Source organism: Strix uralensis, chromosome 4 (assembly GCF_047716275.1).
Source record: "Strix uralensis isolate ZFMK-TIS-50842 chromosome 4, bStrUra1, whole genome shotgun sequence".
NCBI classification, from domain to species: Eukaryota; Metazoa; Chordata; class Aves; order Strigiformes; family Strigidae; genus Strix; species Strix uralensis.
The window spans coordinates 65,545,682-65,559,223 of record NC_133975.1 but is presented as its reverse complement, the minus strand read 5'-3'; the positions used below and the strand labels follow the sequence as shown (position 1 = coordinate 65,559,223).

At 41.7% G+C, this 13,542-nt stretch overlaps 1 protein-coding gene across 9 annotated transcripts in view; it reads right to left on the bottom strand.

Annotated features, from left to right (window-relative positions):
• ANKRD17 (ankyrin repeat domain 17) overlaps positions 1 to 13,542 on the bottom strand; it is a 96,692-nt gene that overhangs the window by 54,104 nt on the left and 29,046 nt on the right. For 5 of the 9 annotated variants that reach the window (XM_074867024.1, XM_074867026.1, XM_074867017.1 and 2 more), the window contains exon 2: positions 3,573 to 3,677. The exons of the other annotated variants lie outside the window; for them this stretch is intronic. In XM_074867024.1, the coding sequence (XP_074723125.1) occupies positions 3,573 to 3,677 (105 nt within the window). The remainder of the gene's footprint in view (positions 1 to 3,572; positions 3,678 to 13,542) is intronic. 9 annotated transcript variants of the gene reach the window in all.

The following is a 13,542-nucleotide window of genomic DNA, read 5'->3' as shown; positions in this document are numbered from 1 at the left end:
GACTAGTTTATGGCATTAAGTATAACTGGTTTTCCTTTTCTAAGCTAGAAGAGACAGATCTTCAACCTTCAGCTTGTAGAACTTTTCATCAAGCCTCCAGTTACACTCTTCTGTGTTCTCACAATTGCCTTTTAGCTTAAGAGTTTCATTAGATCTACAGTCTTGTCTTTTCAGCTGGTTCGATGTGACACAATACCATACAGGGTGACAGTGACAAAAGACATAGTATCTGACAGTCATGAATAAAACTGTATTTTGGTAGAAGTGAAAATTCAATTTTCATTTCTCAGAAAATACTGCCTTCTCTACAGAAGCTACAAACTGAAGACAAAGCATTTCCATTTACCAGGCCAAGTAAACAGACATTTCCTTTAATGGTCTACAGATGTATTTTATTTCCCTTAACTAAAAAAATGTGTAGCATAGTATACAAATGCTCCACCTTGCATATCAGAATATTTAATCTGGGTTCTCAGTAAGTATTTCTCTGATCAAACAATACTCTGACATAATCCAATTGTTCAGAGAGTCCCCAACAGAAAGCCTTTTTACAAGATTTCTCCTCCTCTCTCATCCTGCAATAAAGTCTCATGTTCTGTACTTGCCCAAGTTTACTTTGCCCATAATCACTTCTAGTGCATTTTATGCTTCTACAGTCAAAAAAGATGCTAGAAGTACAAAATTACCAAGTTCTGACTACTCTCAAACAGAACAGCCTACAGTTTTGATGCACTGAATACAACTGCAAAGAGAAATTTAAAAACAGCTTAGAAAAGCATGGTTTTAACAGGTATATAAATCCAAACCTCAAGATTTCAATGTTACATGTACGTTAGCATACATTCCGAGTCCTATTTTTCTATGCTAAATTCTCCAGCTATTATAATACTAAACCTGAATTTTCAACGTTACATGCTTTTATCACCTCTTATTAGAAAAAACCAGTATCTTCCCTACTTAGAAAAGCTTTGCAATGCCACCAAATTGGGTTCTGCACACCCGTCCTCTCCCACAGTGACCCCTTCTGTCCTTTTCCCTGTGCACGCTTCTCAACTCCCACAAGGCACGCCGCTGTGTGCGCACACTCACGCAGACCTACGCATTTTGTTTTCTCTGTTTACTGAAGTACAGATTCAAAACCCTACCTGTTCTTTCCTCCTCCAACCTTGGGGCGATCTATTTGTTCCTTTTGTTTTCCCCATTAAGTAGGAAACTGAATATCGAAGGATTTCGTCTTTACCAGACCATAGCCAAGAGGTGTAACTTTCTACAAAAACTATTCTATGGATGGGGCTGTACCTTTTCTTTCATAAGGAACAGTACTTCTGCTTTTTTAGTGCTGTTTTGCCATCTGGTACATGAACGTACAGATAAAAGCTGATCCACCAGGACTCATGTCTATACACCCTGAACACAGACCTGCAAGATGTCAGTAATTTTATGTTTTGACTGCCAAATGCCAGATACTGAACATACTTTTTAATAAATGCTAGGTTAGAGCACAGAAAAAAAGCAGAACTGCGCTACTTTGCTCTAACTGGTATGGCTCTTTCCACCATGTGATGCTAGATCAACTAGACACATAATTCAGTTCTTGACGCTAACTCAAACTTCATCAATCTCTCGCCACCAAGCCATATGCATGCAAAACTGCTATCAGCACTGATCCCACCCTGGACACACTGATGTAAATATATCCCCACATGCCTGTACCAGTGTCTTCCAAGTCCGTACATATGTCTCCACACGGTCTCACACAGACATAAACAAAGGTCAAACAGTAAACTTCCTCCCATAGTTTCCCCTCACAAAAAACCACACCCCACCATGTGAAAAACCCCCAATCCTTAATGCATGAAGAGACTGAGTCAGTCACCTACTGATTTCAATTTTACTATTTAAGGCTAAACACGAATTAGCATCTTCCTAAACTTATGTCAAGTCATGGAGGGAGGGAAGATACATTCCACCTACAAACAACTGTCTCTTCACATCTTCTACACTTATGAGACAGAAATCCAGTACTCAACACCAAAAAACTCATCTATAACATCATCATCATCAACTAAGGTATCAAGCTAGTCAAGTCTCTTTACTACCGAAATTGGCATTCACTATCTAAATTAACATTACAAGCAACTCTATTCTTACTCTCAGTAGAAGTACCTGTCACATATTAGCACTTTACTATGAAAACTCTTCATACACATTAAAACATGAAAAACAGTACTACACGTGACCACAACACACTTCAACTCTGATGACACTGTACATCTTCACTAAGAAGTTCTCATCTTGTTTGGCGTCACGTAATGAAAGAACACAAGAGCAAAGCTAAGCTTTTTTGTTACACTAGTGACTTTGGTACCTTTACAATGACAATTGGTTTAGTGTCCAAACTCCCTCTTTTCATGCACATCTAACACTGTAATACACTTTACATCAATATAGTCATCCAGAAAGCATTACCAGAGAGCTTTATGATTAGCTAAACCTTATTAACAGTAGATAACAATAAAAGCAACTATTTAAAGTTTCATTTATGAACAATTGCAGAAAACAGTTTCCAGCATCCACCACCTACTAAGACCCTTAATGCAGAATGACAAAAGCCATTATCTATCCATCAAATCAGTACATAGCTGCCATGAATAGCTCTGGTCATTGATTTACACAGCACTACTAACATTTGTTTATCACTGTTTTACAGTTTTTCCTCAATCACAGCTGTGCTATAAGGACAACCCAGAGTCATTAAGAAAAGGCTGTAAAAAGTCATTTTCTCCTTATCTCAGGTTCCCCACCTGATTTCAAGAGCCCATTTTGCCAATTCCATTCCCTAGTCCTTCTCTTTAAGGCCATCCTGCAATCACACAGTATTTATGTGCTACTGTTTTTCATCATTTAGTCAGAAATTAACACAGAGTAAACATTGTAAGACCTAGATTCTAGATAAATTACAAACATTAACATCATAGTACTTCAACATGTCATCTGAGAGCATATGCACAGAGATAGAGGGCAGCAGAAAGTTAGTTAATTGTATGGTAGGTACATTTAGGCACACAGTGTCATTAAGCCACCCAGAACACCTGCCTGCAGGCACCCACATAGCACCCTTGGCCAAACACCCAGCAACACCTTCCTGGAAGCAACGCAAGCTGCTAGCTGTGTGTACTGGGTTTGCGTGGCAAGGTTTTGGTAGTGGGGGGGCTACAGGGGTGGCTTCTGTGAGAAGCTGCTAGAAGCTTCCCCTATGCCCGACAGAGCCAATGCCAGCCGGCTCCAAGGCGACTCACTGCTGGCCAAGGCCGAGCCTGTCAGCCACAGCAGTAGCGCCTCTGTGATAAGCTATCTAAGAAGAAGGGGGGCCGGGGGAAACACAGGAGAACAGTTGCAGACAGAGAGGAGTGAGACTATGCGAGATAAACAACTCTGCAGACACCAAGGTCAGTGAAGGAGTGGAGGGACGTGCTCCAGGCGCCAGAGCAGAGACTCTCCTGCAGCCCGTGGTGAGAGGGCAGGCTGTCCCCCAGCAGCCCATGGAGGTCACTGGTGGAACAGATACCCACCTGCAGCCTGTGGAGGACCCTACGCCAGAGCAGGGGATGGCTGAAGGAGGCTGTGACCCCACGGATACCCTGTGCTGGAGCAGGCTCCTGGCAGGACCTGTGGCCCTGTGGAGAGAGAAGCCCACACTGGAGCAGATTTGCTGGCAGGACCTGTGACCCTGTGGGGGACCCATGCTGGAGCCATCTGTTCCTGAAGAACTGCAGCCCATGACAGGGACCCCACACTGGGGCAAGGGAAGAGCGTGAGGAGGAAGGAGCAGCAGAAACTACCGGTGATGAACTGACCACAACCACCATACCCTGCCCCCCTGCACTGCTGGTAGGGAAGAGGGAGAGAAATGGGGAGCTAAGCTGAGCCCAGAAAGAAGGGAAGGGTGAGGGGAAGGTGTTTTAAATTTGTTCTAGTTCTCATTATGCTACGCCAATTTGATTGACAATAAATTAATTTTCCCAAGTTGAGTCTGTTTTGCCCATAACAGTAATTGGTGAACTTTCCCTGTCCTTATCTCAACCTTTGTGTTATATTCCCTCCCCCATCCAGCTGAGGAGGGGAGTCCAGCTTTGGTGGGCATGTGACATCCAGCCAGGGTCAACCCACCACAGTCCTTTCTGGCACCCAAACAGGGACCTGAGGAATTTGAGATAAGGATAGTAATCGGGAGACATAATGGAGAAAACATGGACTGAACACAGCTGAAGAGTGAAAAGTGGAATGATCGTGGAGAAATCCTGTTGTAACTGTGGTAAAGGAACAAGGGATGGATTGATTGCAAATTGTCCACTTTCCTTTGGTGCTGTCATAATATTACTTTCATTTTGGTGTGGGGAATTTTTTGTTGTTGTGAGTGAAGTTTGTGAAGGTTGTGTGATGAATGTGGATTTTAATGATAATTCTTAAGTATGTGATTCACAGAGGCAAGGGGCGAAACACTGGGTTTGCGTGGCAAGGTTTGGTAGCAGGGGGACTACAGGGGTGGCTCCTATGAGCCATTCTTTAGAGAAATATTATATTGTCTGTTTTCTTATATCTTGAAGCCTTACATGAAGATATGCTCAAAAAAAAAAAAGGAGTAAATGACTCAAAGTATCAAGTAAACAGTGAAATCCAGTTTAAGTGTCTAGCAGTCAAGTTAGAAACAGATCTGGAAGGCTGTGAAACAGCAAGTTGTACTCATTAACCTAATAGGATGAAACATTTTTAAGCTTCAGTGTTTTTAAGCTCCATAAACAACAGCATGTGAAACCCAATTTCCATGAACCACAATAGCCCAGACAACTATTTTAGAAGGCCCAAAAAAACACCTTTCAAGAAAAAATATTTTCTCTGCAGGTTTTTTTCTTATTCTTGGGGCTGACCCCTATTTTCTAGGCTTACAATCCAACAACAGATTTGTTTCTCAACTGCTGTCAGATGACTCCCATGATTTTTGCCTCATATTAGGCACTGATTACAATTTTAGAATTTGAGAAATTTTTACCTTGATACTCGGGCCTTTGATGCTTGATATGCAGAGGGTGCCAGATGGATCCTACGAGAATCAAAACTTCACACAAAGCCTTTCCAAAGAACCTAGCGTACAAGGAACGGCTAGTGGCTATTGCCACATAGCCAACTTCACCTCAAATAGACTTTAACCAACAGCCCTTTTGTATTATTTGAGGTACAGAAGGACTTGCTGCCAATTTGCCAGTAACAGTTGATTTCTTCCCAGCTCCCACGTTTTTGGAGAGCAGCAGAAGGTTTTTAAAGACAAAATGAAATTTAACAAGGATTTTCAAGTCCATCAGGCATTGCAAAGCCACCTTCAGATCAAAACGACAACCGTTACCAGGTCAGTTAATAAACTTTAGTCCTACTACATGACAAGTTACTAGCTTTGAAGAGCAAGGAAGCTTCGGATTCTTCACTTTCTCAGCTGAAATGACTCTCACACAGTGAGCAGTTTTAATCCTGATATACATGAGGAACTCATGTAAACAGCAAAGTCAAACCCAGAGTTGCACTACCTTCCCCTTGAGCTCTAGCATCTCATATCCAAGATTATCTCAGCTTTTGCTCCACAACAGTGTTAGCTCTCACACCTCCAGGCAGAGAGCTAATTATTTCTGTCCCTGTCCTTCATCTCAGTAAAACAACAGATTGTTTTTATAGCCCATGTAATTTACTTAGAGCTGGACCTACAGCACTTCCATCTCACAAACTGAACGTGCAGGACTGGACAGGCAGGGAGGGGGAATGAGGCTAGCATACAGACAAATCTCTTCTTGAAGATGACAGACAAGCCTATAAACTCCCCTGGAGTCTGGGATCAGGATCCCTGTCAGGATTTTCTTCTGCCCATTCTTCTATGAAAAATGGTTCCCAAGTATTTTTTAGCTACTGATCAGTTCCACTGAGCATCTGCTGATCATTTCTGACAGCCTTGGGGATTACTGTGAAGTTGTTCCAAGTTATTGCAAGACACCGCACCAAAACTATATATATATAGATATCTACATAGATATATCTCTCTCTATATATATATATCTCCATCTTTCATACAACTTTCATGAGCATTTAAAAGAAAATATTTTCCACTGTTCACTTCATGAATATACCCTACGAGTCTGTTTTACACAGAAATAGCAGCTTTTATACTATTACCTTGCAAGTGGAACACACAAGAGGAAATAAAACAACAGTCCCAGTGCAAGAACAAAGTCCAACTCTGACTAATAACTCATTAAGTTTTCTTTGCACAACACTGCTAGGTATTTTTAATGTCTTATATCTAAACATTCAATGCGCATCAAGGGATTCATGAGGTAAGAGTGAATCAAAACAAAGCGATGATATATTTGGAATGTGACAAACTGGGCCAAGTATTTCAAGCACCAATTTTTCACTTAGGCATTCCAAAACCTAACATACAAATAGGCAACCCAAAACCTGCAAATTACTATGCATAATTCCATAGTGTTTTTAACCTTAATGGGCTATATCAAAGTCTTTATATGCAGTTTTCAATTCTAAGTGTCAAGAAATCATTTGGAGTCTTAGAAAGACAAAACGTGTTACTCCAAACGTACTTCATAATGCCCATACAACGTACATGCACTGCATTTTTTGTTCATCTTAGTCACTCAGCTCAGTGTAAGAAAGGGTAGGAAATTTTTTCAGCCCCTCACATGTCCCGTACTAAAACCAGAACTTCACGTCTGCTCTCCCTTACCCTGCAGCTTTTTAGCCCTCAGAATAGCACCTCTTATACTTTCAAAATATGTTAAACCATCTCAGTTCAAAGCCAGCTTACTGGAAAAAATACTCTGATCTGAAATACCAAGACAAAGCAATCACCTTACACACATCTTGAAATAAAACAGGGGGAACAGATTACCAAACTAAACTTTAAGGCAAAGTGTATGGTTCTGCCTATTCACCTAAGGCTACATATTTTCAGGTGAAGTTAACACAGGATTCAAGTAATTTTAAGATGTAGATCTTCACATCATTAATAACACATTTATTAAAAATTCCACACAGACTTTATTGAAGACAAGCCTCTGGCATTGCCTGCCATTTCTGTGGGGACAAAACAGAACATCACAGCCACCTTATTTATATGACATAGCTCTGAAGTGAAAGTGATGGTTTACTGGATGGGCACAATACATCATTTTCTTTAGATAAAGATCAACTTCCTGGTTACGGAAAGGCAAAGCAGACACTGAAGCCAAGTGAAGCAGACTATTTTGCCTACTCAATTTCAGCCTTGCAGTTTTTGTGTTTTTTCTTCAAATCTATTTTGAAACAGGAACAAGCTGTGCAATTCTCCCTCCCCCTACCCAGCTACTACAGCAGCACTGTCACTGCAGACACAAAGTCTTACAGCAGCATTTCTTCCCTGTACAGTGAGGATTGCTTCCAGTTATCTGGGATACATAATCAGATCTGTTGTCTTTCGAACATGCAATGACCCTCCCCAAACCTAAATGCCTTGTTCAGCAGAAATCTGAAGTCCAGCAGCTGGAATGTCTCAACAGTGTCTTCTTTCATTTTATTCCATCAACTATACACGCCATTTCTCTCGCTGCTGCTAAAAAAAAAAAAAAAAAAAAAAAGAAGGGGGAGGGGGGGAAGAGAGGGAGGGAGGGCAGTGAGAAAAGTAACAGTCCATGCTGCTGAAATGGCATAACACTGTCCTCATGACTGGCACCAACAGAGTCTCTGCTGCAGGGACACCTGCATTATTACTGCAGTATTACTGTGTTTCTGATGACGAGACAGGTGCTGATGTATTCACAAGAAAACTCCCTCCTCTCCTCCATAGTCCGCATGCCCCAACATTACAAACAACAATAGAGATACAGGCAGACTGATTACCTATAGCTACAAGAAGGTTGTGAAACTACAAGGAAAGACACCTTCAGATTAATATTCTTCCCCATTTCAAATCTTCATTCCAAACACTTGGCATATTTCCACATTAAGCAAATTTATGCATTAACTGGTATTCAGCTGCAATTGTTCCTGAGAGAAAAATTTCATGCCAATGTAAGAACACCACCTCAACTCATTATCTTATTAAGTTCCCTGCCCCAGTTTCACATTTATGTTGGGGGAAAAAAATTAGAAGTTTTAGCCTGATGTGAATAACAGAATATAAAAATCACCAAAAAAACCCCCCATCAAAACACTTACTCTAAAACTGCCTGCCATCATGCTTCCGAAAGCTCAGCTTCATACAACACTTTCATATTAACAAAAAGCTGACCTATTCCAACACTTGAACACAGGTATGCCCCTTCACTCTCCCTCCAAGCCCCACAAAAAAAGCTGAACACAAACATTTGATAGAAGCCATCTCTTTTGGGGTGGACTTGGAAAGAATTGACCATAGAAGCTAAACTTTCTTGACAGCGTATGAATAACTCATGTAGACTGCTGCTGTCTCTGGATCAACCCTGAGATGGGGTGGTCTACACCAGAGACACTGACAAATAGGTAGTATCTGTAACAAAGGTTGTTCCCATACTGTAGCAAAACCAAAACGGAAATGGCTTTCTGCAAAATAACCCTGACAACTGAAGGATACTGAACAGACAACCTCATCATACACAGGCAATTTTTGCTGCCCTTAGCAAGTAACCTGTCATGTCTCCCCAAACAATAAAGATCTACCTATCAGAGACACACAATAACAGGAGCACATAACCATGAAGAGAAGATGCAACCGAGCCTCCCAGAATCACCCTCTCCCCTCGTCACTGAAATCCCCCAATGTCACACTTGAACAACAACTGCAGCCCCCTAAGACTCTCTCTCAGGTATCTGAGGTAAGCACCACTTAAGCTACTTAGCAAGTTACTTACAGGGCCACACAAACCAGAGCCTACTCATTACAGCTGTAAAAAGCTTAGAGGGGTTATGCTGCCTCTGACCACCTAGCCAATTCTCCACTCAGACCATATCACAGGCTCTTTCAGACAATCCTTCTGAGCTGTATAAATGGCATTTTAGAGTTTTCCCACCTCTCCTCCTGCTGAAGGACAGCTCAAGGACTCTGAATCTCTCTGGATAAGCTTGCACTTAAAGCACATCTTGAAGACCATCACCACAGACTCAGACTGACACCTAATCATGACATGGCCAGCTTCAATGGATCTAGTAGTAAGAACCAAGGAACATGGAGAACTTAACAAGTACAGAACAACGTAGCAGTATGAAAGTCTTTTCAGTTCTGTCATTCAGTATGTAAAACCTGGGAAGTACGTTAAGCATGACTCTGCTCTTAACAAAAGATTCAGGATGTCGACCTGAAGACCACCTCGATTCACAGTAACGCTAGCATTTCTGAACAGTGTATGCACTACTGAAAAAGGACTAAGCAGCCCTGCTGTGCACTGTTACATTCTATTCCTTACTGCCCTACTTTCAAGGGACTAATTATTCTCTTAAGCCTTGTTTAAGGAAGGTGAGCTCACAAGGAAGATAAAATCCTTCTCTAACAGTTGGTCATGTTCCCTTTCCACTGGACTCACCTTTTGCCTTGACTATATACTCCAAGGATAGATTTAATGGATGCATTCTCAATACAAGCATTTCCAAGCCCACAGTGAAGCACCTTACTACACTGATAGATCCACGTCAACTGATTTAGTAGAACCTTCAAGCATCCTCCTTTTAAATGACACCTAAAGGAAATAGTGAAAACTTAAAAAACAAATCCTGAGCTGTTAAAAGCTCAAATGCATTGTTTCAACTCTGCTATCTCTACAAGCACCAACCTTGAAATACCAATGATAATTTATTATCTTTATCACTGGTTCACTTCAGGGAGCTTGTCTGCATGTTTGTTGCCTGAAGAGTCTTCAAGGAGAAGTCACTTCAACTTTCTTTTCACAGCTCAGTAAGTAGCCATTTCTCTGTCACACTCAGGCTTTTTTTTAACAGATCAAGACCCTTAACTGCTCCTTTGAGGAGTTTAGAGCAGTCTAGCACAACTAAAGGTGGCCCAACTTCTCAGAAGCTCTTTTTCTGGAATATTTTTCACCTCTTCCATTTTGCTGGCCCAATGCACTTTGTTGAAGTTTCAGTTCAGAACTGCGCACACCCGTCCATTTCCAGCTGAAACAAGTTGTTATTCTAAGGAGTGTAGATCAGCACCGCCAAACAATGGAAACACGACATCATAACTTTTATGTAGACAAAGCTAGCAGCAATAAAGCTTTATGCAGAAACGGCGCCATGGGGCCTTGCCTTCAGCCAGATTTTCTAACAGCATGGTTGAAGTCTGTTAATAGAAGAGCAGTCCTCTCAGATTTGAACACACACTTATTTCTTGCAATGAGGCCAGGCCTCAGATGACCCAAAGCAGTTTCTCTGCAGTCCATGCCAAGGAAGCTGCTGAACTTAGCAAACTATGCAGATTCAGAGGAAAAAGAGAACAAGCATTTATAGCTATTCATGTCAACCATAGGCAAGACCACCCTCTTATCCCTCAATACATATGATATGAAACACTGGAATCGTATGTCCATTCAAAATAAATTTCCAAAAAGAAAGCCTCCACTAACACTGCTACATGGTGAGTTTTCACTGACAGATCATGCTTCATTTGTAAGGTTAAGAAGAGGGAAATGACCGACTTTTCCAGCCTTCACAATGAGATGCTTCAGATTTGCTATGCTAAATCTGCCAGAAAGCATTTCTCAGTCAGCACGACTTCCAACAATTAGCCTAGTCAGCTTGGCTTCATTCCTCCCTGTATCTGCAAGTGACTACAGTGGTGGTAAATCAGCTACAAATCCCACCAGTTTACTCCTGTTCCCTAACTGTTGTCATATGACTTATTTTCGTGTGTTTCTTAACTCTGATCTTAAAGCCAAGCTTAACCCTAAAACAGAGGGCAGCTCACATGCTCATTTATACCACAAAACCTCCGAACAGAAGACTACTCTGCTGCACTGGCTGCAATGTGATGCAACAGGAAGACGTCCACTCCCTGAAACTTCTGACATGCAGACAAGCTACTAAGTCAATCGCCCTTTGCTTCAGTAACATAAGGCAAGTGATCCATGTTTGTCTGCATATTTTCATCCCCAAACACAGATACTGAGATTGATCAGTTCACATGACAAGAGAAATAATGGGAACAGAAATAAAGGATTAAATAGCTTGTATGATGTCACCAGTTACTGTTACCCTCAGGACTAAACCTGAGATCTCCTCATGGCTAATGCACTGCTTTTTTAACTCACCATGTCTCCCATCTCTAGAAAACTCCTCCCTCTCCCCAAAACTTCAAAGGTAACAGCTCTGTGTTCTGCTGGAAGGAGGCCCTCCTGACAATGTTTGTGGAACCCTCCACCAGCACCCAGTGCTACCCATCCAGCAGGACCAGCTGTCCTTGCCTCTGCAGCCTTGATGAATGCCATGCAATGATGAACTTCTGGGAAAAGGCACCCACAAAGCTATAGTTCCATGAAAACATGATCAACCTTTGCGAATCCAACAGACACTTAAAAGGCTCTGTGCATCACACCAATTTACTTCAAAACACTACTACTCAATTTGGATCCAGGGTGCACAGAAATCTGATCCTTAAAGCTTTCCCTTCCCAAACATAATGCTGTTCAGCTACCAGCAAAACAACAGAAAACCAATTTCCCTGCTCCACAAAGAACTCCAATTTCATTTCTGTTAACAACACCTTGAACTCCGTCTCATGTCTAAAAACCACCAAGAGAGTTCTCCTCATTCAGAACAGCTGGGGGGGGGGGTGGGGGGTGGGCATGCAGTGGGTGTCACTCAACTGCATCATCTCAAAGCTTTAAAAACACCTGTACAAGATCAGACTAGCATCAAGGTAAGAAGCAAAGACACACAGCTTTTTTTCTCCCACCTCTTTTTTTTTTTTATGGTCAGGATCAAGATTACATACCAGGCACCTACATGAGCTGCTTCCTGGAGAAATCGTAGCAGAAGTGCAATATTTCAATAGTGTCCTGCCTAAAACCAACTTCCCTCAAGGAGAACCAGAAGCTGTATAGCAAGACTACCTGTCCAGAAGAGGCACAAAATGGCTCTATGCGCTGGGGGTTTACTGGAGCAGTCTGCTTTTTCAGATATGCTTTTCCCAAACCTGCACTAGTGATGCTGTGTTGCAACAACGCCAGTTATTTAACATGTTGCTTAAAGTGCTTAGGGCTTATCTGATCACAGATCACAAACCCCACAGTTCCATTACATCAGCTGTTAAAAGGCTAAGAGAAGCTTGTGGCAGTTATACCAATATCATGGTATATAACCACCACAGACTTTTTACCAAATCACTTGCACAGTAATGAAGGTGCATACCAAAAACAACGTTTTTGAGTGGAACATACTGAGCAGTAGAAGACTTAAGTTTCCCCCCCCCAAAAGCATCCCATTTTCTCTTTTTAATAGAAGCTGATGTGGAAGTTACCATAAAGCTTCAGAAACAACAGCCAACTTGAAATTTGCCATTTAAAGGATGATATACCAACCCTGGGGCAGCAAAGTCACATTTTGTGGTAGTAGCACAGTGGGTTGGTGGTGTAGGAAACAGAGCATGACAGAGGCTCTCCCACCCTCAGATGAGGCCTGCACCGCACTGCACTCACCAGGTCTCACCCTGCCTTCTCTGCCACAATGTTGGAAAAGCTACAAATCAAAACCAAGAGTCCAAAATCCCATCAGGGATTGAAAAACATTTTTGTGCACTACAAAAAAAAAAAATACTGTAACTCAACACACTCCCAACCCCTCCCTGTCTGTCCCCTCCATGGCAGCAGACTGTCTCTTTGCTTGCACTCAGAAAAATGAAGATCTACTTGAGAGGAAAAGACATGTCAATGGCAGACATCCATCTCTCCCAGCACAGCAAGAAGGAAAAGCTGTTTTTGCCTCCCACTCCAGTCTGCCTGTTTTGCCCACTATGTGTAACCTATACTCCCCCTCCAGAACCTTTTTTCTTCTGTAAGACAACATCAGGGAATAAAAGCCTTGGAAAAAAGAAAAAAAAAATGAAAATTCAAAGGTAGCAATTTTAGATAAACAGCATTTTCACCACCCCCAATGAATGAATGATGCTCAGCAGCACTACCACTCCTTTTCACCTAAGTTGCTTATTTCTTCCTCATTGTTCCTATTGAAAGAAAAAAATCCTTTCAGCTTCTCAATTCTGATCACTCTTGTACATACTCTGACATGTGCATTCCAGGCATCAGGTCCACAGTAACCAAAAGGACACGCAAATTTATTCTATCATTCACTGTGACTACTGAGCATAAAACACTGTGAGCAAGTGGCCTGAACTGCATAACACCAGTTGGTTTTGAAACAGAAATAGTTTTAAGCTGCCCACATGTTTTCTTACACAAATTTGGCAGGAAATCATTCCCTTCTGTAAGTAGTTTTGGTCATCTGTTCTTCACAATAGCAAGCAAGCACTCTGAAACGAAAAGA